At 38.8% G+C, this 26,467-nt stretch overlaps 1 protein-coding gene across 6 annotated transcripts in view; it reads left to right on the top strand.

Moving 5' to 3' along the window:
* TAFA1 (TAFA chemokine like family member 1) overlaps positions 1-26,467 on the top strand; it is a 770,352-nt gene that overhangs the window by 738,510 nt on the left and 5,375 nt on the right. For all 6 annotated transcript variants that reach the window (XM_067755143.1, XM_067755139.1, XM_067755140.1 and 3 more), the window contains one exon: positions 23,303-23,427. In XM_067755143.1, coding sequence (XP_067611244.1) covers positions 23,303-23,427 — 125 coding nt within the window. The remainder of the gene's footprint in view (positions 1-23,302; positions 23,428-26,467) is intronic.

Below are 26,467 nucleotides of genomic sequence, written 5' to 3' on the forward strand. Positions count from 1 at the left end.
TTACCACAGTATAGAGATGAGGGACTTCCAAAAAAACTTACTCTTTAAAAAACATCACTCATAGAAATAATGCCATTTGTAGCAACATGGGTGGTCCTAGAGATTATCACACTAAGTAAAACAGACCAGAGAAAGACAAATACCATATGAAAGCACTTATATGTGGAATCTAAACTGTGACACAAATAAATACGAAACAGAAACAGACTCACAGACGTACAGAACAGACTTGTGGTTGCCAAGGGGGAGGGGAGATGGGGAAGGGAAGGACTGGGAGTTTGGGATTAGCAGATGCAAACTATTATATATAGAACGGATAAACACAAGGTCCTACTATATAGCACTGGGAACTATATTCAGTATCCTGGGATAAACCATAATGGAAAAGAATATGAAAAAGAATATATATGTATAAATGAATCACTTTGCCGTACAGCAGAACTTAACACAGCATTGTAAATCAACTATACTTCAGTAAGCAAAATTTTTTAAAAAATCATTCATTAACTTTTAGAAGTAGAGACTATTTTATCAGCATTAAGCACAATGAGCAACTAGCTTAAGAAAATGTACTTTAAAAAAAATTAGACACTAGTATCATTAGCTCTCTGTAATTTTCTTTACCCACCATCAGAAGTCCAGATACACTCCTATAGCCGTTGTGCCTCTGTATTGATTGAAAGCCATGCAATGGCCCGTGGGGCATCCAGGGCCAGAAGGGTTAGCTGATAGTTTTTAGTCCATTCTGTGTGCCAGTTACAATTCTAAAATCATGTTATCTCACTTAATCAGCACAGCATCAGTATCAGGTGGGTTCTTGCCTTCAGTTTTATGAGGAACATGGGGTTAAAAGTGCTTAAAAATTTGTCCAAGATTATACAACTAGTAAGTGACTAAAATGGATTTAAAGCAAGTTAAAAATAAGTAAATAATTATTTTATCTGGTGTCTGAGCAAATGATCTTGAATGTGTTGCTACATTAACTGTAAAATTAGATCTTGACAGATTCCTCGTGAGAAAAAGAATTTAACTTCTTAAGAGCTTTGTTCATCTTGACCTTTGTACATTTTTCAAAGCACCTGCGTTCGCTCATGCAGTTTCAACAAGTGTGTAAAGTGAGTGTTATACCCACTTTACAGATGGGAATCTGAGGCTTAATAACATAACCTGATTGGCTGAAGTTGTCACCTACATCAGTATTAGATGTGGGATCAGAACCCAGGTCTTCTTAGGATTTCAGTCCACTTTACATGGCTCCACAAGTGCCTCTACAAGAGTGGTGAGCATAAGACATGAAAAAGGTGTAGAGATCAGAGCTCCTTTAGGCGTGAAGGGGGTGCTGATAGTGATGGAGTAGGTGGGCTCATGGCAGGTGATAGCTAATAGATGCTGGGCAGATGGAATGTCAGCTATACTAGACCGCTGCTGTCCAACAGAACTTTCTGGACTGATGGAAATATTCTATTCTGCACTGTCCAACGTGGTAGCCAAAGCCATGTACGGCTCTTAAGCCCTTGAAATGTGCCTAGTGCAACTGAGAGATTAAATTTTAATTGATTTACATCTAAACAGTCACATGTGGCCAGTGGCTACCATATTTGACAGTAATGGCACGGGATATTTCTAGCATCAACTCCAAGAGTCAGACCTGTCTTTCCTGCTGACACACATCACTTCCTGTTTCATAAAGAATGGTGTAGCCAAATAAGTTCCCCCAAACTGTGAGCTCTAAACAGAGCTTTACTTGTCTGTTTCCAGTTGCCTCCAAAAGCACTAAATCATTTAATTAAAAACTCTCTGAAGAAAACAGGACAGGTATTATTCCCATTTTACAGGTCAGGAAAATATATCTCAGGTCATCAAACTAACTTGCCCACTGAGACATAAGCTAACGGTATTAACCATCATACTATTGTGCTTGTTTATTTTTTTCCCCAATAACTATTTTTTTTGGAGTATAATTGCTTTACAATGTTGTGTTAGTTTCTGCTGTACAATGAAGTGAGTCAGCTATATATATACATATATCCCCTCCCTCTTGGAACTCCCTCCCACACCCCCCACCCATCCCATCCATCTAGGTCATTACAGAGCACCAAGCTGAGCTCCCTGTGCTATAGAGCAGGTTCCCACTAGGTATCTGTTTTACACATGGTAGTGTATATATGTCAATCCTAATCTCCCAATTCATCCCACCCTCCCCTCCCACCCTGTGTCCACCCGTCCATTCTGTACATCTGTGTCTCTATTCCTGCCCTGCAAATAGGTTCATCTGTACCATTTTTCTGGAGTCCACATATATGCATTTAATATACAATATTTTTCTCTTTCTGACTTACTTCACTCTGTATGACAGACTCCAGTCCATCCACATCTCTACAGATGATCCAATTTTATTCCTTTTTATGGCTGAGTAATATTCCATTGTATATAAGTGCCACATCTTCTTTATCCATTCTTCTGTCAATGGACATTTAGGTTGCTTCCATGTCCTGGCTATTGTAAATAGTGCTGCAATGAACATTGGGGTGCATGGATCCTTTAGAATAGGGTTTTCTCCTGGTTTATGCCCAGGAGTGGAATTGCTGGATCATACGGTAGTTCTATTTTCAGTTTTTTAATGAACGTCCATACTGTCGTCCATAGTGACTATCAATTTACATTCCCACCAACAGTGCAAGAGGGTTCCCTTTTCTCCACACCCTCTCCAGCGTTTATTGTTTGTAGATTTTTTTGATGATGGCCATTCTGACCGGTGTGAGGTGACACCTCATTGTAGTTTTGATTTGTATTTCTCTAATAATTAGTGATCTTGAGCATCTTTTCATGTGCCTCTTGGCAATCTGTATATCTTCTTTGGAGAAATGTCTATTTAGGTCTTCCACCCATTTTTCGATTGGGTTGTTTGTTTGTTTTGATATTGAGCTGTCTGAGCTGTTTGTATATTTTGGAGATTAATCCTTTGTCAGTTTCTTTGTTTGCAAACATTTTCTCCCATTCTGAGGGTTGTCATTTTGTCTTGCTTTTGGTTTCCTTTGCTGCACAAAAGCTTTTAAGTTTAATTAGGTCCCATTTGTTTATTTTTGCTTTTATTTTCATTACTCTAGGAGGTGGGTCAAAACAGATCTTGCTGTGACTTATGTCAAAGAATGTTTTTCTTATGTTTTCCTCTAAGAGTTTTATAGTGTTAGGTCTTACACTTAGATGGTTAATCCATTTTGAGTTTATTTTTGTGTCCCCAAATAACTTTTGACCAAACTATGTATCTGTACTTTTCTGTGTAGAAGTACAATTGGAAAGATCAGAATGGCCTCTGAAGTGAAAGCCCTCCTATATAGGCGTGGCAAATTATTTTTAGATATGTCCTTAAGTTTGCCTTTTTTTTTTTTTTTGCAGTACGCGGGCCTCTCACTGTTGTGGCCTCTCCCATTGTGGAGCACAGGCTCCGGACGCTCAGGCTCAGCAGCCATGGCTCACGGGCCCAGCCGCTCCACGGCATGTGGGATCCTCCCGGAGCAGGGCACGAACCTGCGTCCCCTCCGTCAGCAGGTGGACTCAACCACTGTGCCACCAGGGAAGCCCTGCTTTTTTTTTTTAGTATGCCTCCACCTTTGAAACTGTGCCTTGATATTAATTTTGAATATGAACATGTATACAAATATATATACAAAGAGGTCCTTCATTTCCTCATTTGCAGTCTTTCTTTATCATTTCAGCTTATCCCATTAATATAGCTTTTCTTGGTGGAAACTTCTTCAGTGGAAAGAAACAAAATTCAGTTGATTTAAATAAAAAGTTTATTTTCCTCTGAAATAAAAGGCCAAGGTTATGACTGTCTTCAGACGTCACTCCCTCTCTCTCCGTCTTTCTACTGTTTCTTCCCTGTTGGCTTCAGTCTCAAATAAGCTGTGCTCCAGTAGTAATAAAAATGCTACTCGGCTTCCCTGGTTGCACAGTGGTTGAGAGTCCGCCTGCCGATGCAGGGGACATGGGTTCGTGTCCCGGTCCGGGAAGATCCCACATGCCGCGGAGTGGCTGGGCCCGTGAGCCATGGCCGCTGAGCCTGCGCGTCCGGAGCCTGTGCTCCACAACGGGAGAGGCCACAGCAGTGAGAGGCCCGCGTACCGCAAAAAAAAAAAAAAAAAAATGCTACCAGTAGCCCCAGTTTTGTATCTTACCAGATCACCACCTAACAGTGAAAACAGAGTTATCTTTTTCCCAGTAGAATTAGCAAAACTCCTAGATGAATGTCATTGGTTGACCCAGGTCACAGCCCATCTCCAAACCAATCCTTCTGGCCAAAGATATTGTTCCCGTCTTTAATGCTGCATCATAACCCCAAAACTTAGTGGCTTAAAACAATAATGTTTTATTACATCTTATGATTTTATCAGTCAGTAATTTGGATGTGTCAGCAGGTTGCTTCTTCTGTTTCACATGACATTGGCAGAGGTCACTGCATGGTGTTTAGCTGGTGACTAGACTGGACTGGTCTGGTCCAAAATGACTCATTTACCTTGGCATAAAGTGGGTGGCTGGAAGGATGGGTTCAGCTGGGATTATCAACATGGTGTCTATGCCTCTTCCAGCATGGTAGTCTCAGTGTAGTCGAACTTCTAACAGGATAGCTCAGGACTCCCAGAGAGAGCATTCCAAGAAGCATGGGTAGAAGCTACGTGGCTTTTTGTGACCTACCAAACATCACTTCTGCTGCATTCGGTTGGTCAAGCAAGTTACTAGGGCCATCCCAGGTTCAGCAGGAGGGAAATGATACTTTGCTTCTCAAAGAGAGGAGTAGCTAATTTTTTTGCAACAGTCTTTGACCTACACAGAGATGGAGTGATCTGATTGGACAAGCCTGGTCATGTGCATCTCTGTTTCCAAGGGGTGGGGTCAGCTCCATCTGAAACATCAGACTAACATTGTGAGCAGAGTAGTTCCCCAAAGGAAAATTAGGGTATTTTTGCCAGTAGTCAAGGAAATAAATGCTAGGTTTGTAGAAACAACAGCTATGTTACAAATTGATGTTGGCATCACCAAACCTGTGCTTCCAACAGACATTCTGGATTAAAAAAATACATAACACGTTAGGTCTCATAAAAGCCTGAGTTTATACCCTAACTTGTGCTATCCATTCGGTTTTGCTAATTACTTAAAATCTGAACCTTACTTTCCTTATCTGTAAAATGTGGGTAATAATAGCCTTGCCAGGGTTGCTGAGAGCATTAGCTGAGATAGAAATACTCTGTATAAGGTATTTAAGATTTGCTCAACAAATGTTATCCCCCTCTCTTTCTTTCCCGATGAAACCTCTGCAGCTGTAGATGTGAGCTTCTTTTGAAATTAGCACCCGCTTTGAAAGTGGCAGAGAATACAGTAGCCTAGGGAGTTTCAAATGTGTAGAAACCAAGCATTGTTTACAGGCTACGTTGGCCACTTCTTCCCAAAATCCAATTCACATTGTTCAGTTTGATCAATAAAAGCAGATACAGGTTGGTCTCTGTGCACGGGAGAGAGTGCCTCTATGCCTCTTTGCAGTGACATACTATTTCCTATTTCATCTTCAAAATTCATTTCTCTCAGAATCCAAGACCGTCAGTCTTTTAAGGAATATTGGAGGTCACTCAACCCACTGTAATAATGAAATTTTAGCGCTGAATTTAGCTTTTTTCTGTTACTGGTCATCACTAATAAAATTTGATTGATTAATATTTTTCCTGGACATTCAGGTACTGGAAGCTGTCTTCCAAATTCAGCCATTAAATGTGTCTTAAAATACCAGACCGATGACTTCCCAGTCTGGCGCTTTTCATCATGGAGACAGGACTGAAATGGAGCTGTCCTTCAAGAAATGTTAGGCTCGGTTGATACATTTTTTAATGTGAATGCCAGCTGAAAAACTTAAGCTACTAATGTTGCAGCTCTTTCACAGTTTACAGTTTCGTTTATTCATCTCTCTCATTAATGTGTCTAGTTCTTGAATGTGATCTAAATAAAAGTGGTCTTGGATTGAAGGCAATCAGGATATTGTAAGGCATCTAAGGACAGCATTAGCTCTTTCTCACTCCTGCTACTAGAAGAATCAATAAAAGAGATGGAGAGACTGAGAGGCAGAGAGAGATTGTTTCATTGTGTTCAGTGTGCAGCGATCATACCACTGGTGATAAATGAGGTCATTTTAGGTATTAACAGACATGGCACTAAGTAACAATGAATACAGAGTAATTAGGACTTCTTTTTCAGTTTTTATCTGTCTATGATATCTTGAATGAGAAGAGTTTGGTACTGTTGTGTCTCTAACACCTCTCTAAAATTTACTAATTGCCAATTTCTTAAAAATAGACTGAAGACATCAGTTTAGGAGGACAGCAGTATCCAACTAGATGCAGTAAACTGGGGTATGCGTAGGGGGGTGGTATACTTGTATATTTGCCCTTAGAACAAATGATACCAGTTTACCACTTAGAGCAAGGAAACAAAGTTCCCTTTTTATGTAAATTCATTTCAGTAAAAGAGGGAATTCCTAAAAGTGGTACCCTATGGCTTAAAACTCAAGTAGAGTTCTTTACGTGGGTCATGGCCTCCTGCAGTTTCTTTTGCCCTGGTTCCTTGTCTATAAACCGAGGGTCCCTAGTTGGTTTTACAGCCTTGGTGCAGGGAAAGATGTGGAAGCCTGCAGTCACGTGACCTCCAATCAGAGGAGTGATACTGATGCTGAGCAGACATTCTCCAGGCTACCCCTGATGGAGATCTGAACTGAAGGAAATATTTGGTGAGGACAGACTGCTTGCTTCTGCCAAATGAATTAATTCATCCCCAGTGCCGTCTACTAAACTGCCCTTTCCCAATGAGGAATCATGGCCCAGGAGAAGAAATTCATCTGACAGAGAAACAGTATCACCTAAGATGAGAGAGAGCTTGCTCCGGATCAAAAGTGATCCTTTCCATTATCCTCGTGGCATCTTTGATTTGCCACAGTGTTAGCATTTTTGTAAAGCCGACTTACTTAAGAAGACCTCGATCAAATTCCTCAGTACCTAAAACGCACCCAGCCTCACCTTCCCTCGCTCCCTCACAAACACACATGCATTTTTTGCTCCAGACATCCTGAATCACCAGTAGTTCCCAGAGTACAGCATTCTAGCTCACACTTCTGGGATGTGCGCAGCTTTATCGCCACTGAAATTACCCATCTCTACTTTGATTACTTTGCAAATTACTCTTCATCCTTCCACATTTATCTTATACATCACTTTCCCAAACCTTTAACCAGCTCTGGAGAAAGTTGCTTTGGCCGATTCACAGTTCTGCCTCTTACTAGCTGTGTGAGCACGGGCAAGTTATGTAACCTCCCTTTGGTTCAATTTCCTTCTCTCTAAAATGTCATTAATTCTTCTCAGCTCCCAAATAATGAGCTGATACATGTGTCTATATGTTTCAAGATGCTGAGCTTCTTGTTCTATACTACACAATAGAACAGGGCCAATTAGAAGATTCCTGATGATTGCCTCATAGTTTTGTATCAACTGCACTACATAGCCTGATGCATTTCAGAAATGATCTTGGGATGCATGTGTTTTGTGGACTTACATACTGTCTGTGCTCTACCTGTCTGAATTGAGCGGGGACATTAGTCAAGAAGGACTGCATAATAAGATTCATAATTGAAAGGAGGTAATTTTGATATAATCCTTCTTATAGAAAGGGGCTCTTATGACCCAACAAAATGCTATAACACAAAGGCAGTACACCTTTACTCAAAATTTCATGTTAAGCCATGTTGTGCCAGTGATTGTTTTTTCTTTGAGAAAAATTGTCATCTCAGAAATTGGAATGAAAATGGTTTTTGAGCTTGGTACTTGAGCTAGAGCCAACTTAAAAACTCAGAACATAAGAAAAAAGAATTTCTTCAGACCTGCCTTCTCCCCAAATCACATCAATTCAAAGAATTTTCCGACTCTGTCCCCGTGGCTTGGACTCAGGTAGAGATACATTTCAGCCTACTGTGGGTAGAACAGAAATGATTTTAAATCAATAATAAATAAATGTTAGAAGCCTTTGCTTTAGTTGCTCTCTTTCTCTTTCTCTTCTGATGGCTGATTTTCAGTCTTCTCCCAATTTCTTTCTTTGCTCCAGCAAGCCTCAGAAAATACTTCACCACGAGAGCAATTTCTATATGTGCTCCTCCTGTTGCCCAAATAGTACATCCAAATGAATCATAATAGTTTAGTAAAATTGAAGTTAGCTTCTCTAGACCATAACAGTTAGTATTACTCCATTGCGAGCATATCTGGATTGTAATTAAGAAAATTCAACATTACCACTGACACTGAAAGTCTCTGGGAAAATGCCTAATTTACATACAGCTATGCCAGTTCTGTATCTTCTGCATCTGTTGAGTTGTGAAGGAAGGTCTGATTGTGCGCGCAAATTGGAGACACACATAATGAGGACAGAAAGCCGCTCTCAGGATTGTCTATAGGTCAATTGAATTTCTGAATTCGAATGCCAAAAAAAATCAGCCTTTGACCATTGTGGATATTTAGTACTAAGTGGATAGAAATGGCAGTGATATGGCCTTGGTACAAATATATGGATTCATTCATTCAGTTAGTCCACAAATATTTATCGAATACCTTCAGTTTTACTTAGGGTTGTGTTACGTGGTAAGTAATAGAATGCCCAACTGTAATAGCTTGAGTAATAGGAATTGATTTTTCTTGGATAACAAGAAGTCCAGAGGTTTGGGTTGTTGACATCGATTTAATGACATAAGTGCCAGCATTGCAGCAGTTTTCCTGAACTTTCCTTCATGATAGCCACTGAAGTTGCAGCTGTTGTATAAATATTCAAGACAGGAAGTGGTGGGATTAAGGAACAGGCTAGCAGTGAACTTTGTAGAGCTGGAGTATAGGATGGGCTCAGCTACATGTCTGATGGTTGACAGGCTAATTAGTCCAGGAGGGCATCAGATTGGATAAAACTACTCTCTGCTCTACATGACGTTTCATCGTGGTCAGCTCAGGGTTCCAAAGCGCAGCGAGCCCCAAGCAAGCTTTCAAGCTTCAAGCTTTCAAGCTTCTTCTTGTGTCGTGTTTGCTAACTTCTTATTAGCCAAATGAAGCACATGGCCAAACCCAGATAGCAGGACTGGGGAAATAGACTCCACTTCCTGATGGGAGGAGAGGTAAAGTCACATTTCAAAGGGGTGGACACAGAGGGAGAAGAAGAATGTGCAGCCGTTTCTACAATCAGAAAATGAATAGTATCACCTGACATAAAGAGAAGGTAAATACAAAAAATAAAAATGAATCAGAATTACTAAATCACTACTGCTAGTCAGGAAAGCTTTTCAGACCACCCTAGAAACCACAGTCTTCCCCTCCTCCTTCAGAGATCCTTAGCTCTCAGACTGGGACTTACTGTTCTGGTTTCTAGGTTTTGCTGTTGAACTTTGGGAATGCATTACATCCTGCTTCCAATTTAGCTAAACTTCGAGTTCTTCAATTTAGCGAGAGGAGTAGGGGAGATGTGGCTTGAGGCAGCAGAGCTATCATTCTGAACTTTTTGCAGCTGGATTCATCACAAACATTGCCACGTTTATATTCCTGGCTTTCTTTGATTTTCTCGCTTTCCTAGTACCATCATCGACATGAACATGATAAGTTGCAAAGTGCCAATATTGTGAATTTTCCCATGTTGGCAGTTTCTAAAAGTTCATTCTGGTTGTTTAAATAAAGTTGTTTTGGGGACTTCCCTGGTGACGCAGTGGTTAAGAATCTGCTTGCCAATGCAGGGGACATGGGTTCGAGCCCTGGTCTGGGAAGATCCCACATGCTGTGGAGCAACTAAGCCCATGCGCCACAACTACTGAGCCTACATGCCACAACTACTGAAGCCCGCGCGCCTAGAGCCACAAAAAGAGAAGCCACCGCAATGAGAAGCCTGTGCACCACAACGAAGAGTAGCCCCCGCTCACTGCAACTAGAGAAAAGCCTGCGCACAGTAATGAAGATAATAAAATAATAAAAATAATAAAAAATAATAAAATAAATAAAATAAATAAAAATAATAAAGTTGTTTGATATTTTAGAAATGAAGTGTCTAACAAGTAAGGACCTTATGTCATCTCTCATTTGCTCATCTACTTTAAAACTCACGTGAAAGCTTTGACGTGCTTTTACGTCACTCAGACTGCCTATGTTAAGTGATGCTAAGCATAGAGCATATAGTCTCTAGATATTTTCTTTTTTTTTTTTTTTTTTTTTTTCCGTTACACAGGCTTCTCACTGTTGTGGCCTCTCCCGTTGCGGAGCACAGGCTCTGGATGCGCAGGCTCAGCGGCCATGGCTCACGGGCTCAGCCGCTCTGTGGCATGTGGGATCTTCCCGGACCGGGGCACGAACCGTGTCCCCTGCATCAGCAGGCGGACTCTCAACCACTGCGCCACCAGGGAAGCCCTAGATATTTTCTGATAAATAAAGCTGAGCTTTTCCAAACCATCCCAACAATTCCACCAGAAGAACCATGCTAGTTGTATGGCATTGTGTAAGAGAAGATAAAGCACCGATTGTTATTTTCCATTTCTCAAGGGATTGGTGAGTGAAGGCATGTGCCAAAAAGATATTGGGCGGTTCTTGCCAAATTACAAAAATAACCAATTATCAAATTATCTTGCCCTTTCAAACATGTACACACAAATAAAACTAGATTCAAGAGTGCTCTGTGATCAAGGTTTACAGCTTTCATCCTCACATGAAAGTTGGGTTATGTTTTCTGAAGTTAAATTAACTATAATAAATCAGAAGGCATCAAAGTCTTCCTCAGAGACTGTGTGAACACCATAGCATCGTAGCGTGTTTTTGTCTTATTCTATCAAGGATCTATGAGACAGGCATATAAAGCACTGAGTGACACAGCCTCTTCCTCTAGGCCTCACTCCTCCCAAAATTTCCATGTTCTCAGTTATAATTCAATCAGCCATGCATGTCATCCTAAAAAAATAAGAGAAACAATGTTTCCCATTCAATTCCCCAGGATTTGGCTTCTAAGGCAATAGGTGAGTTCAGGGTTAGAGATACTTCTCTCCTCACTTGCCATCAATTTGTATAGATCTGAAGAGGCCTGAGAGGTTTTGTGTGCCCTGTTCTATCTCCCTTGTCTGAAGTCTCCATCAGCACCAAGAGCATCTCACTGGGAGTTTGAACTTTCCTTTAGTCTAATCCATTTAGAAAATGACTCACAATTTATGGAATAAAATCGAGAAAATTGATAACTTTTCATTAGGCTGACAAAGTCTTTTTCAGCGCTGGCATCTGAAATGTGTTTTCTATTTAAATTTTATTTATATCAGTCTTCTCTAGTGGGAACGAAATTAAAATGAAAGACCTTCCAATCAGTGTACAACTTTCCCATTACTGCCAAGATTGCGAGCACTGCTTTTGCAAAGGAACTTGATGCCAAGAATTTTCTGGGAATAATTTAATATTGGGGATTTCTTGCAAAATGGAATCAACCAAAGTGATATTTTAATGTATCAATCACTATAAAAGTGATTACCTTACCTGTGAAAAGAAAAAGGGGTACTTAACTAACATTATTTGATTCTGGTAAATCTATAGCCATTCTAGAAAAAAAACTATATTATAGAACCTAATAATAACCTAATAAAGTACTTTTTCAAACTGAGAAAATGCTGGTATACAAATATATTCCTCCCAGGAGCCATTTATCACATGGTAAGAACACAGAGAGCTAGCACCCAAAAGGTACATAGATGTACAAGTGGCTTGAAAGTTGCTTGTAAATATCATTTTAAAATCTGATATTCCTTTTGATTTAAAATGTAGAACCATTTTGGAGTTCTTCTCTACACCCACATCTAGGTTAACCCCTTCCCCATTTTGTTGCCATGAATGTAACTGGATCAAATAGAAGTATATGCAGAGGGACACAGAATTCCAGAAGGACAGACATAAATGCACATTCTATTCTGAAACAGCAAGATTCTCCACACTGAGTTGGCTGAACCCAAGATCCGTGTGCAGTAGGCACATTCCATCCACTGGGGACCTCCAGGAAATACCGGTGCTCCCTAAGGACTCCAATGTAGTGTTTTTGGTTTTGCTTTTGGCTTAGAGCCTTCCCTATGCCTGACCTCCCTATGCTCTCTTTATTCTGTGACAACCCTCTCAGTTGGATTCTTTGAGGAGGAATTATTCACAAAGAAATTGAGGCCCTACTGCTATAGTAGGTCACTCTTTTGAAAGTCAAGTTGGAACATGAAAGCTGACAGTTAGGGTTCTCCAGTTAAGCCACATGTTTCTGTACCCGCCAAAAAACAAACAAAATCCATATTTCACTGAACTCATTAAGAATGCTAACAATGTTGGTGACGCTGTACAGAGAAATGGGTACATTGGATGGGAAATACCAGTTTGTACAAATTTTCTGGAGGACATATTGATGATATATATCAGAAGTACCAAACATTTTTTACCCTTTGACTCAGAAATTCCACTCCTTGGAATTCATTCTGGGGAAATAAATACATTTGCAAAGATATGTGTGCAAGGTTGTTCATGTAAGCATCCTTTGTAATAGCAATCAGCCAACCAACCCCAAAGAAAGACAACCTAAATTTCCAACAGTAGGGGATTAGTTAAATTAATTAAGATGCAGCCTTCCTATGGAATATTATGCAGGCATTAAAATAATGATGCATTTCATTTATTAATAGACATGGAAAAATGTTTATGATTCAGTGTTTAGGTTTTAAAGAAGGGTAGAAAACTATGTGGTGTGATCTTACTTTTTTCAAAAAAATTTACATTTTTTATGTATATACATTTATACAACCATTTTAAATATATATAGTGATCATCTACTATATGCGGCACTGTTCTAGCCGTTTGGAAATATAAAGTCCAAACTTTCATGGAGCTTACCATCAAGTGGGAGGAAAAGGCAAATATCCAGGCCAACAAAATATGTTCTGTGAATTTGGTAATAGTATGTGCTGAGCACAGGGAGATCAGCTCGGTGCTTTGTGACCGCCTGGAGGGGTGGGATAGGGAGGTGGGAGGGAGGGAGACGCGAGAGGGAGAGATATGGGAACATATGTATATGTATAACTGATTCACTTTGTTATAAAGCAGAAACTAACACACCATTGTAAAGCAATTATACTCCAATAAAGATGTAAAAAAAAAAAAAAGGAAAGAAATGGCAACATCTAACATGAACAAAAAAAAAAGAAAAGAAAAGCCGAACGTGAGGGGAAAGTGGCAGGGTAAGCAGGTGTGAATTAGTTTAGATAAGACCACTCAGAGAACAAACAATTGAATTGAGGCCTGGTTAATGTCAATTCTGGGCGAACACAGCCCAGACAGAGGGTTAGCCAAATCATAAAAGAGGTTTCCAGGTTTGCAGAAGAGCTACAGGGCCAGAGAGATTGGAACAAAATGAGGGGAGGGGGGTGGAAGTGGGGATGGTGGAAGACATGGTTGAAGAAACAGGCGGGACCAAGTAATGTGGGTGTCTGTAGGCCAATTGTAAAGAGTTTATTCTAAGTGATGGAAACGTTGGAGGGTTTTAAGAGATGAATGATAGGAAATCGTTTGCATTTTAAAAGATCACTCTGGATACTATGTAAGGAATAATCATAGAGAAAGTCTAGGAAAAACATACCCAAATGTAGCAATTTACCTCTGCCTAATGCAATTGTGTTTATTTTCCTTGTTCTAATTATCCATACGCTTTGAATTTTAGAAAAGAATATATATTACTTTTAAAATTGGGGAGGAAAAATGTAAAGTTTTCTATGGTAGGCAAAAATAAGAACATCAAAATATTTTTGTCCTAACAAAATTACACTTACTATCTACTGTAAACTTCAGGGTTCGTCTTTAACACAGAATGTTAAATTTGAGAATACAAGGGATGTACGGTAGGAAATCTGTCTAATAACCATGGTTCTTTGTGTTCCTTCTTAACTGTATATTTTAAATTACGTACCTACACAAACACAAAAAAATATAGCTGAATTTAATTCTAAAATAAAACCATCAATTTAGGGAAAGCAAGACCAACATCCAGTGTTTGAAGTATAAGTAGATGCATGAATAGAGTTATCACGTATTGAAAGTGCAAGATAATCCAGAAACGCCAGCCCTGGTGTCCAGACCACGAAGAGGAATGTTATTGTTGGCAGGGAGTAGGAGTGTTCCCTTAAGTTGGCAAAAAATCTGAACATTCTTTCTCACCAAGCAGACAGCTTTTTTTCAAAGCAGTAGGAAGTGTATCCCTGCATTCTGATAAGACTGCCCATAAAAAGTAAAAGATTTCTTTGTTTTGTGTTTTACCTTAAAATTCATGTGAAGTTAGCCTTTTACCTCATAGTAAATATTCTTATTTGCTTTAATATGAAAACACTTTGGTTGATTACTTGGTGGTTAAATTACCCCCTCATTATCCCATCATTACATATAGTGTTTCCCACAAGAGATTGTATGCCACTTTAGGGTAGGAACTGTGTCTCTTTTATGTCCAGCACAGTAGTTAATGAATAGCTTTTGAATGAATAAAATATAACTTTTGTCTTCAGATACCTTCAAGGAAAACTATCACTCAAGGAAATTGTACCACTCTTATCTTCTGTCTTTAAGTACTGCCCGTTTCACAATCCATATCCTCACTTCCAGCCTCACCAAGATAAATTGCCTCAGTTTGAAAAGCACTAGAATAGAATTTGTAGAAGAGAAGCAGTGCTGATGAATCCTATCATCAGCTATTAATTCTATGTATGTCTCCAAAATATATTATAGATCCTACCAAGAAGTACAGTCTAATCAGTAAAAAGCAAATATGTGCATCCCAGAACTAGGATAAACTTCCATTTAAGAAAAAAAAAAGGTACTCACTCTCTATAAAGGTAATTGCATGAATGCATACATAGATAGATAGTGGACATATGGATAAATAACAGTAGTAATTTCCATGTGTTGAGTATAACGTTTATTAGGTATTCTGCTAAGTATCTTATTTCATCTAAAATTCACAATAACCAGTTGTGATTTCTATTGACTCCATTTATAACTCAGGAACCTGAGACTTGAACCAAAGAACTTTCTGAAGCCATTCTACCAGTAAGTGATGGAGTTAAGGTTCAAACCTGGGTCCCTCTATTACATACCCAAGAGCTTAGAGACTTAACCATTCCCTAATCCCTCCAAACTGGATCCAATCCTTACATGTGAGCTCACAGGAAAGAGGGAGTTTGGAATGTCTATAGGCAATGTTATTCAATGCCTTTAATTTTCTGTTTGCTTTGATAAAGACAGTCACACACAGGGAGTCGCTGCAGGTCTTGTGAAGAAGAGAATCGGAACAGCTGTTCCAACAGCCTGTGCCAAAAGGGAAGCTGGAGCGCGGTCCCATTCCTCTAATGGAGTTCCAGCCATTGCTTTAAACTGCATGACAGGTTGCACAAAAATGAGCCTGGAAATTTGTCTTGATTGATGTACTTATAACCTACTTCTGGGAACATGAATGCAGTCATATGTTCAGTCATTCAATTTATGCTCAAACTCTCATAAGTCATAGAAGCAAGCTGAGAGTTTGGCATAATATCGAAAAACAATGGTGTACTCACTAACTTTGTGAAGAATTGCCTTTTCTCTTTGGGAATGATTTCATTCTTTTGAGTAATAAAAATGATGATGCTGATGATGATAGTAATAGCTAATATTTATTAAACATTTGCTGAATACCAGACACTCTGCTAAGTGCTTGGGATGGATTTTCTCATGGGACCCTCACAATCCTTTGATATAGGCACTACTTTGTTTTCTTTCTCTTTTTCTTTCATTTTGCATTCATTCATTTAAAATTGGCAAACCTGTCTCGAGCTACTCTATGCTATTCAAAGATGAATGCAATGTGATCTGTGCCCTCAAGAAGTTCACCACCTAGTGAGTAGGCAGGCACCTGAGCTAATAAGCTAATAATTAGAGTCCAGTGTGGTTCGGGTTACAGTTAATATGGTTGAGATACTGGCAACAGTGTTTCCTCAGTTGTTCCTAACATCACGTTCAGCTCTGCCCTGCTTCACAATTCTAGAAAAGGCTTCCAAAAATCAAGACCTATCAGTTCTCTGTTTGAATGCAGTAGGGCTTATCTGGCATTTCAGGTGCTTGCTTCTTCCTTCTTGCATCTTGCACACCACTGCCAAATTCATCTTCCCCAACTATCCCTATAACACGTCCTCCCTTTGCTCACAGAATGTAGAATCTTCAATGACCTAACTTTCCTTAAAAAAAAATTTAATGAAAAAACAATTTTAAGCCCAGGCATCTTGCTTTCAGAAACTTCTACAATCTTATTAAGAGTTCCTCTTTTCCTACTCCCCACTGTGAATTTGCTCTTCTAGTATATTAATGTATTTACTATTGGAGGAGCACTTTTTGTTCATTTTATCTCTTTACCGTAATTCATGCCAAAATGCCAATAGTGCCTATATTGAGAAACCCTGAACTAAGTTGTAGGTTCTGAGGGCAGAGACTATGTCATGTTCATTATTTTATCGCTCTCAGCAAATCAGGTAGTGCTTTGACTGTGCAAAGTACCCAATAAACATTTGCTGAACTGCAACTCAAGTGTTATCTGCTGAAATGATAAAAAGGGGACCACAGTTCTTAGATAATATGATGTTTATTTCTATGTTTATTAAGCCATTGCTTATTCTATCTTTTTCTATTTCCATGGGAAAATTGCTCAAACTGAACGGCAACAACCAAAGGGGGGAGAAAAAAAAAAAACAAGATTTCTGCTCCATTTATGATGTATCACTGAAAGATGGATTGACTCTCCTTCTACAGTCTGTCTTCTGCATGACAGCAGTATGACCTGCTATAAGGGTGAAATCAAGACTCATGATTAATTTACATTCCCACCAACAGTGCAAGAGCGTTGCCTTTTCTCCACACCCTCTCCAGCATTTACTGTTGCTAGATTTTTTTAATGATGGCCATTCTGATCAGTGTGAGATGATACCATTGTAGTTTTGATTTGCATTTCTCTAATGATTAATGACGTTCAGCATTCTTTCATGTGTTTGTTGCCAATCTGTATATCTTCTTTGGAGAAATGTCTATTTAGGTCTTCTGGCCATTTTGGGATTGGGTTGTTTGTTTTTTTGATATTGAGCTGCATGAGCTGCTTGTAAATTTTGGAGATTAATCCTTTGTCAGTTGCTTCATTTGCAAATATTTTCTCCCATTCTGAGGGTTGTCTTTTGGTCTTCTTTATGGTTTCCTTTGCTGTGCAAAAGTTTTGAAGTTTCATTAGGTCCCATTTGTTTATTTTTGTTTTTATTTCCATTTCTCTAGGAGGTGGGTCAAAAAGGATCTTGCTGTGATTTATGTCATAGAGTGTTCTGCCTATGTTTTCCTCTAAGAATTTGATAGTATCTGGCCTTACATTTAGGTCTTTAATCCATTTTGAGCTTATTTTTGTGTATGATGTTGGGGAGTGATCTAATCTCATACCTTTACATGTAGCTGTCCAGTTTTCCCAGCACCACTTATTGAAAAGGCTGTCTTTTCTCCACTGTATATTCTTGCCTCCTTTATCAAAGATAAGGGGACCATATGTGCATGGGTTTATCTCTGGGCTTTCTATCCTGTTCCATTGATCTGTATTTCTGTTTTTGTGACAGTACCATACTGTCTTGATTACTGTAGTTTTGTAGTATAGTCTGAAGTCAGGGAGCCTGATTCCTCCAGCTCTGTTTTTCGTTCTCAAGATTGCTTTGGCTATTCGAGGTCTTTTGTGTTTCCATACAAATTGTGAAATTTTTTGTTCTAGTTCTGTAAAAAATGCCAATGGTAGTTTGATAGGGATTGCATTAAATCTATAGATTGCTTTGGGTAGTAGAGTCATTTTCACAATGTTGATTCTTCCAATCCAAGAACATGGTATATCTCTCCATCTATTTGTATCATCTTTAATTTCTTTCATCAGTGTCTTATAATTTTCTGCATACAGGTCTTTTGTTTCATTAGGTAGGTTTTTTCCTAGATATTCTATTCTTTTTGTTGCAATGGTAAATGGGAGTGTTCTCTTAATTTCACTTTCAGATTTTTCATCATTAGTGTATAGAAATACCAGAGATTTCTGTGCATTAATTTTGTATCCTGCTACTTTACCAAATTCATTGATAAGCTCTAGTAGTTTTCTGGTAGCATCTTTAGGATTCTCTATGTATAGTATCATGTCATCTGCAAACAGTGACAGCATTACTTCTTCTTTTCCGATTTGGATTCCTTTTATTTCTTTTTCTTCTCTGATTGCTGTGGCTAAAACTTCCAAAACTATGTTGAATAATAGTGGTAAGAGTGAGCAACCTTGTCTTATTCCTGATCTTAGTGGAAATGGTTTCAGTTTTTCACCATTGAGGACGATGTTGGCTGTGGGTTTGTCGTATATGGCCTTTATTATGTTGAGTAAAGTTCCCTCTACGCCTACTTTCTGCAGGGTTTTTATCAGCCACTATGGAGAACAGTATGGAGGTTCCTTAAAAAACTAAAAATAGAACTACCATATGACCCAGAAATCCCACTACTGGGCATATACCCTGAGAAAACCATAATTCAAAAAGAGTCATGTACCACAATGTTCATTGCAGCTCTATTTACAATAGCCAGGACATGGAAGCAACCTAAGTGTCCATCAACAGGTGAACGGATAAAGAAGAAGTGGCACATATATACAATGGAATATAATTCAGCCATAAAAAGAAACAAAAGTGAGTTATTTGTAGTGAGATGGATGGACCTAGAGTCTGTCATACAGAATGAAGTAAGTCAGAAAGAGAAAAACAAATACCGTTTGCTAACACATATATATGGAATCTAAGGAGGAAAAAAAAAAAAAGGTCATGAAGAACCTAGGGGCAAGACGGGAATAAAGACACAGACCTACTAGAGAATGGACTTGAGGATATGGGGAGGGGGAAGGGTAAGCTGGGACAAAGTGAGAGTGGCATGGATATATATACACTACCAAATGTAAGGTAGATAGCTAGTGGGAAGCAGCCGCATAGCACAGGGATATCAGCTCGGTGCTTTGTGACCGCCTGTAGGGGTGGGATAGGGAGGGTGGGAGGGAGGGATACGCAAGAGGGAAGAGATATGGGAACATATGTATATGTATAACTGATTCACTTTGTTATAAAACAGAAACTAACACACCATTGTGAAGCAAGTATACTCCAATAAAGATGTTAAAAAAAAGGACTCATGATTAAAGTGGACTTAGTGATTTTAAGAATATCTCAAGGAAAGATGAACATTCTTGAAAAAGTTGAAGATCAGATATTTTTCTGAACACGGCACATTCATAGAGAGAATCCCAGAATGCCAGTGTGAAAAGGGACTTTTAAGACCCTTTTTCATAATCACCACAGATAAGACAGAATTAGGTTTTGCAGCTGATATTTAATTAATTCAGTTCTTCTAAGTGATAAAAGTTCTTAGAGCAGTTACGCATCTACCTCATAAGTTTCTCATGGATTCAGAAAGTGTTCGCTAGTGAGAATTTCTGTTAGAACGCTACAACTAATGAAACCAAGCAATGTGTAGCTGAGACTAAGAAGAAACAAGTGTAACGAGCTGTCCCTTTGCCCAAATTACCTTTCAAGTTAATTTTACAAGAAGCTGAATTTTTTTGTTTTATGCAAGTGTTTGTGTTGATATGAAATTTATTTCCAATAATAATAGAGCAGGGATTCCCTGGTGGCACAGTGGTTGGGAGTCCGCCTGCCAACGCAGGGGACATGGGTTCGAGCCCTGGTCCATGAGGATCCCACATGCTGCGGAGCAACTAAGCCCGTGCGCCACAACTACTGAGCCTGTGCTCTAGAGCCCACGTGCCACAGCTACTGAAGCCCGCTGGCCTAGAGCCTGTGGTCCGCAACAAGAGAAACCACCGCAATGAGAAGCACGCGCACCGACGAAGAGTAGCCCCGGCTCGGCACAACTAGAGAAAGCCTGCACGCGGCAACGAAGAACCAAGGCAGCCAAAAATAATAAAATAAATAAAATAGAATAAAAATTTAAAAATAGAGCGGAGAGAATTCATTTATCCACTCAGCAGGCAATACATGTTTTTTTGGAGACCTATGAATTTTGAATACAGAACTAGAATGAGTTAGCACTATCGTGATGGAAAACATAGATTTTGTGGTTAAGCAGGCCTGGATTCTTGCGTTAATTTCTGAACTTCCTACCTGTGTAAGCTTGGGAAAGTTACTTAACCGTTATGGGCTTTAGTTTTTTTATCTAAAAAAAAATGGGTTCATAATAATATCTACTTCATAGGGTTGCTTTGAAGACTGAGATAATACATTTAAAAGTACCTAACACAGAGACACATAAGCATTCAGAAATGTCAGTTATCAGTTTTATTATTGAACTGACCACTATAATTCAGACTTTTAGATTATTTTTATTTATGGTTTTATCATTATAATTATCTCTAAGAAAAAAATATTTAAAAACAACTAAATATCATTAATATTAGCTCATTTTATTAAATCTAATTGATCACTCCTTTTCCAATAATCAGAAGGTTTTCAGTAGCTTCCGAATTGGGAGAAGAGGAGGCAATTTTTAGATCCTTTCTTTGTGAACTTTTTTAAAGATATTGCAGGAAATACGAGTTCATGAAAAAACTAGGATGCGAGACTATAGTTTGACCTAGGCCCTAAAATCATATATATTAAGATGACTGTGGAATGCACAAAGCAGAAACAAAATAGGTCTAATAGCATCTTTAGAAAAGCAACCCTGGTAAAATGAACTAGATTCTAATAAGCCAGAGAGTAGTGCCAAGTCGTCAAACTCCATTTAGAAAGGCAACTGTAACAGTTTTTAGAGACCGTAGGCAAGTCTGGGACATTTTCATTCTTAGAAAGCTTTTTCTCTTCCCCTCCAAGCCAGTGGTCTCTATAAACTTGAATTAAAAGTCATACTTGGGTTTTGAGATGTATTCTTTTTCCTACTGTCTACATTCTCATTTAGGAGGTATTAATGCTTGAGAGAAAGAGGAGAAAGTGCTTTGTTAGCTTGCAACAAAGTAAGGCAGCTGTGAGAGGGCACAGCAGCGAAAAGAAGATGGAACAGGGTCCTTTAGAAAGAGGCAAAGGTGCTCATGTCTGACCTTACCAGTACTTGTTCATTATTTGTGTGCCCCTGTGAAAAAAGAGGGACAAATTCTAAATCAAAGACCACTGGGAAAGGCAGTTTCCCCTCAGAGAGTGTCCATTCGTGATGGTCGAGATGCAGGGCAGCAGTATTGAAATATTAGGTGGGCTTTAAGGGGACACACATGGCAAATGTGATTGGCCTGTTTGTGACTGAGCTCTAGCAGGCAGGGAGCCTCAGCTTGAAGGCTCTCAATAAACACTGCCAAACACTGACTTGTATCTGACGTTACTGGAAGCTTTGCTGTTTATTTTTTTTTCCCCTTCAAGGCCACATATGTTTTTCTTGCTGTCAAAATATATGCTTCTCTATTTAGTATTGTCACCTATTAATTCACACAAATAAGGCCTCTTAACTCCTGACTAGCTTCTTCTTCTAGTCCATACCCTGATGCTGAGACCTGTTGTTAAAAAGAAAATCATCCAGAACGTTCATAATCATTTTGGACGCTGTGAAGGATTCGTGTTTTCTGTTATCAGTCTGTGTTTTACCAAAATTATCACATTGTCCTGCATAAGGATAGAACTATGTGCAAGATTTTCCTTCCTCTGCTTGCCCTATCCAATGTAGTTGCATCTTAGGCGATTTGGTCTGGTCCACGTATAAGGCGTGCATCACATAACAGGCAAAGTTACCCTTGAAAAAAAATCCTCAAATTGACTGTATAATAGAGTAGAAATGATTTTGCATATATAATCCTGCAGAGTAATTTTTATTCAAAGGAAAATTTGAGGAAGACTATTCTAAAGGAGGGGAAGTCTGAAATAAGAAAAGTCTAGAAGCGGGAAACCTAAATGCAGGTAGATGTCCGGACGTTTCAACCATTCTGCTTCTAAGGTAGCAATCTAATCCCTCTAGTGAATGCTGGGTGGATAGAGGATTTTAATGTGCTCCTGCTTCCCTGTGGCGTGGACTCCATTTCGTTTTAAGATTAATCTTCTGTGACATTAAGAAATGTCATGTGGGTTCTTTGTTGTTGTGAGAATTAAACGTCAGGATAGAGACAGGGTGGAAATGTGAGGGGTTGGGAAGCGACCAATTTTCTTTTAGATAAAGACCTAGAGTTTCAGTCCAGTGTCAAGACAGCCACTTGGAAAGTATCACAGAAGAAACACTCACAGACATTTTAAGGATTTTGCAGGAAAATGCCCAGGTGGATTTGTAAAAAAAAAAAAAAAAAAATGCCTTGAGCAGCTTCAGAAATGACCAACGCTCGTGCAGAAAAAATTTTCACTCAGGATGTTAAGATGTGGGGCTGCTTGATTTGTACTGAGCGAATCTAGTCTCCAGTTTTCTAAAATCTCATTATCCAAAAAAGTGTGCTATAAATCCATCCACTAAATTCATTGCCAGCTTCCTAATGTGGGCAGCCTCAATATCACCCTGAAAAATAGGGCTATTTTATCAGAGGGTCAAGTTTTCAAAGTTCCACTCATATCACCTTAAACCTATTGAAAGGAAACCACAGCTCGTATCAAATATACTTTTGACTGTAATCAAATAGTTTCATTTATTATGACTTGGTTTTAATTTTGCAGGTTTTCTTTTATACTTTTGGTCAATTCATTTTTTCTTTTTTGGTAAGCCTTTGATATCTCAAAGGCTGTAGGGTGGGAGATAAACCCTAAAGCTGGGTGAATAAACGGGCCTTTCTGAAAACAAGAGCTCAATTAGTCATTCTGAAGAACAGTTAGCCCTTTTGTCCCTTTCACTGAAAAGAAAGCACCAGGTCTTTGATCTACAAACTTAACACAAAATTTCCTCCAAAAAGTAAATATCCCCATTCTGTATGTTTTCATCATACAAGGATATTGTGGACAAAATGTAGCTTGATGAAACCAGATGGCATAATTATATTTGCATTTTAAGATGTTTAAGTTAAAATCTCATTCTTCTTAGTAGAGTAGTCTTAGCCAATCATGAAAGTTAAAAAGGACCTAATGTGTTTCAGAGAGCATTAACATCTGTAGAAGAACTCAGCCTTGCGCCCAGGTTGTTTGGATGAATTGCATACACACTTGTTTCCTGTCTTTGCACAGCCTCCATAGTGATTGGGAAATGGTGGTGTGAGATGGAACCTTGTCTAGAAGGAGAAGAGTGTAAGACACTCCCTGATAATTCCGGATGGATGTGTGCTACAGGCAATAAAATCAAGACCACAAGAGTAAGTTCATTTTTTTTTCAAATGTCTCATGCGTGTTACGAACTGTACTGTTTGCCTTTGTGTCGTATTTACAAACACCACCCAGAAGAGCTTTGAAAAGGAGAGGAAGAAGCCTTTTCCCCAACAGAAGCTCTTCTTGACCATTCAGATCAGTGTCTATCCATCAGAGAGAAGTTAGAGATTGAACTTGACTTTTCCATACTGAGCAGTTTAGTGTTTCTCTTACTGAGTCATAAATAAAGCTAGGTTACCACAGCCAAAGGAAGGAGGAGCAGTGAGGCAGTTATTTGGATTCTGCATCTGATATCTGTGGTACTCAGAATGGATAATAAAATAAGGGTCTAGCCTAATTCATCCAGATGGTTTCCTGAACAGTTCTGCATTTAAGTGCAGCCATCTTCTAAAGGTTCTTTAAAGGAATTGTTTGATGCTCTCTTAGGGAGGTGAAAGAATTCTCTGATGTGAATAATTGTTTCTTACTTTGTGCGGATAAATCAGGAGTTGGCTTCAAAATATGTAATGACCTGTATGAGGCTACCCAGCCCATCAGAATTGGTGTCATGATGCTGGAGCAGGTTGGAGAGGACAGCTAGGCCAGCCGTTGACCCTATAGATACTGGTCCGTAGGAGAGTCTGGAAGTTCTGATGGGGGTGTGAAGGGCGTTTGGTCAGGGTACTTAAGACAGTAACTATTTATTCACTAGTACAAAAGTATATCAATATTTTAAGAGCCAGTATGGTGATATGTACATGTACCACATGAATATCAGCCCTGTTATGTGTGTATGTGTTTTAAGTATTGGGTATTTTTTAAAACAAGCTTCACCATCTACAAATTCCAATATGTTGAACTTGCAGACTTCCAAAGAGGTGACCCAAATTTAAAAGGGCATCTCTGATTCCAGCCCCTGTATTATGAGTCTTACCTTGGTCTTCTTCTCAGAATCGTCTTTTCACAAAATAAAATTGGTTCTTGCATCTTTGTGATGCAGGAAACATAACACCGTAAGAAAATTTTTTATATATATAAAATAAGTGGAGACACTGTGTGTCAAATTTAGTTGCCTGTATTGACCACATTAGCCAGTAAATGGCTATACCTCCCTGGCTTGCACCCAGGAGGGATGCCTGAACCACCCTAGCTTGTTAACATGAAACTATGCTCTAAGAAGCTCTGCCTGGATTATCGTATCATTTCAATGAGACACCTACAGAAGAGAGTATTCGAAAATGAGCCCAGTTCCTGATACTTAGCCCAAAAATCATCTTCATTAGTTGGTAGAGTATGGATTTCAGGTTTCCCTTTGGTTACATTTTACCTGACGATGACTTTACCAAGTAATTTGAAGATACCCTCACAAGTTAGTTTTAAGCTACTCTGAATTTTGGCCAGTATGATTGGAATCCAGGCACCATTGTTTTAAACACATTGCTGACATATCCTCTGCCACATCTCCATTCCCTATCCCAAATGATAACCAATCACTCTTTATTGATGGTGAGCCCTGTTTTAATAGTACCTTCAGACTTGAAAGTCCCGTAAAGAGCAATAATGCAAATCAAAACATTTCAGGATTTAGATATGTGAAATTCCAAGAATACCAACGAGGAGACTCTTTGGCAGATAGAAAATAAAAGAACAAAACACAAAACTTGTTAGTGCTACTTATTTGTGACCCACGTCACTTTTTTTGATTTGGCCTTTGTAGAGTCTATTTTAAAACCATCACGCATGTTGTAATACATCCTGGACATTCTCCGGCATCACCAAAGTATGGTGTGGAGTCCAGTCATGATAACAGAGGCTGGTACACACTGTGTTCACTACGCCCCTGGGTGAGCTGAGCACAGTCCACACGGCTGAATGTATAAGAGAAATAAATCACCCTTACAGCCAGGTTAAAAACAGAGGATGTACCTGTTCTGATGTGTGCATCCATTTCAGGAAAGGAAATAAGAGAATCCTCTACAGCCATGTGCGTGGCACATAAGTCAACTAAGAATTCTCAAGACTGTCTTTAGAGGCGGAAGAAGAAGACACTAGAAAAAGCTGAATTTTTTAAGAAATTTGGGTCAAGAAAACCCAAACAGTACACTGACTTACATTTTCTCCTCCCTTCCTTACAAGAAATTCCCAATGAAATAAGCACTTTTAAATACAAAAGGCACCAATTGAGTCCAGATGATACCTACAGGAGCTCCATTCTGTATAAATAGCCAACACCAGTTCTTAGATCATATGCTCTACAAATAGGTTTTATATGAATTTTTCTAGTATGCCCTGTGTATTTTTCCCCATCAGAGTATAAATATGCCTACACACTTCAAATGTTGACTCTAGCAATTTAACTTTTAAAACAGTTTAATTCACAGATGTATTTTAATTATGAATCATATGTTTTCATTGTTCTTTAAGAGGTAATCTTTAGGGTAAAAAATTCAAATTCTTACTAAAGTAAAAGGAAGAATAAAGAAAATCACCTCTTTTGTTCTTATGTGTAGGATTGATTCAAAGAGTTCTTTCTCTCAGAAAAAGACAAAAACAAAAACCTAAAGAAACATACCCAGCTTGCTAATGGCAACTGGGAATTTCCTTCACACTGTTATTTTTTAAAAGTAGCTTCAGGGTAAAGAAATTTGCAAGAAGGGTTCCTGGGACTTCATTCTTTTTCCCTATATAGTTTTTTTCTAAAACCTCCCTATTATATGGGTTACTTCCAAATTAATCATCCTGAGCGAAAATTCTCATCATTCTTTGAAATGTAGATAAACAAAAGATGGTTCAAAATGTGGTCTAAAATTTAAATTTTTGTGATGCTCATTTTTTAAGGAGGGTGGAGAGTAGAAATTCAGTGTTTCATTTAAACAACCAGACACCCCAGAATGTGGACTAGCCAGGGTAACAGGCCACAGTCTTAAGGAAAACCTTGGGGAAATTGCATCTGGGTGACAATAAAGCTTAGAAGGAAGGAGAAAAGATAAGTAGAATTAAGCAAAGTCTTCCATTTCCGGAGATTCAGAAGAATAAATCATAGGGAAA

The sequence above is a fragment of the Pseudorca crassidens genome, chromosome 10, assembly GCF_039906515.1.
Source record: "Pseudorca crassidens isolate mPseCra1 chromosome 10, mPseCra1.hap1, whole genome shotgun sequence".
Classification (NCBI taxonomy): Eukaryota; Metazoa; Chordata; class Mammalia; order Artiodactyla; family Delphinidae; genus Pseudorca; species Pseudorca crassidens.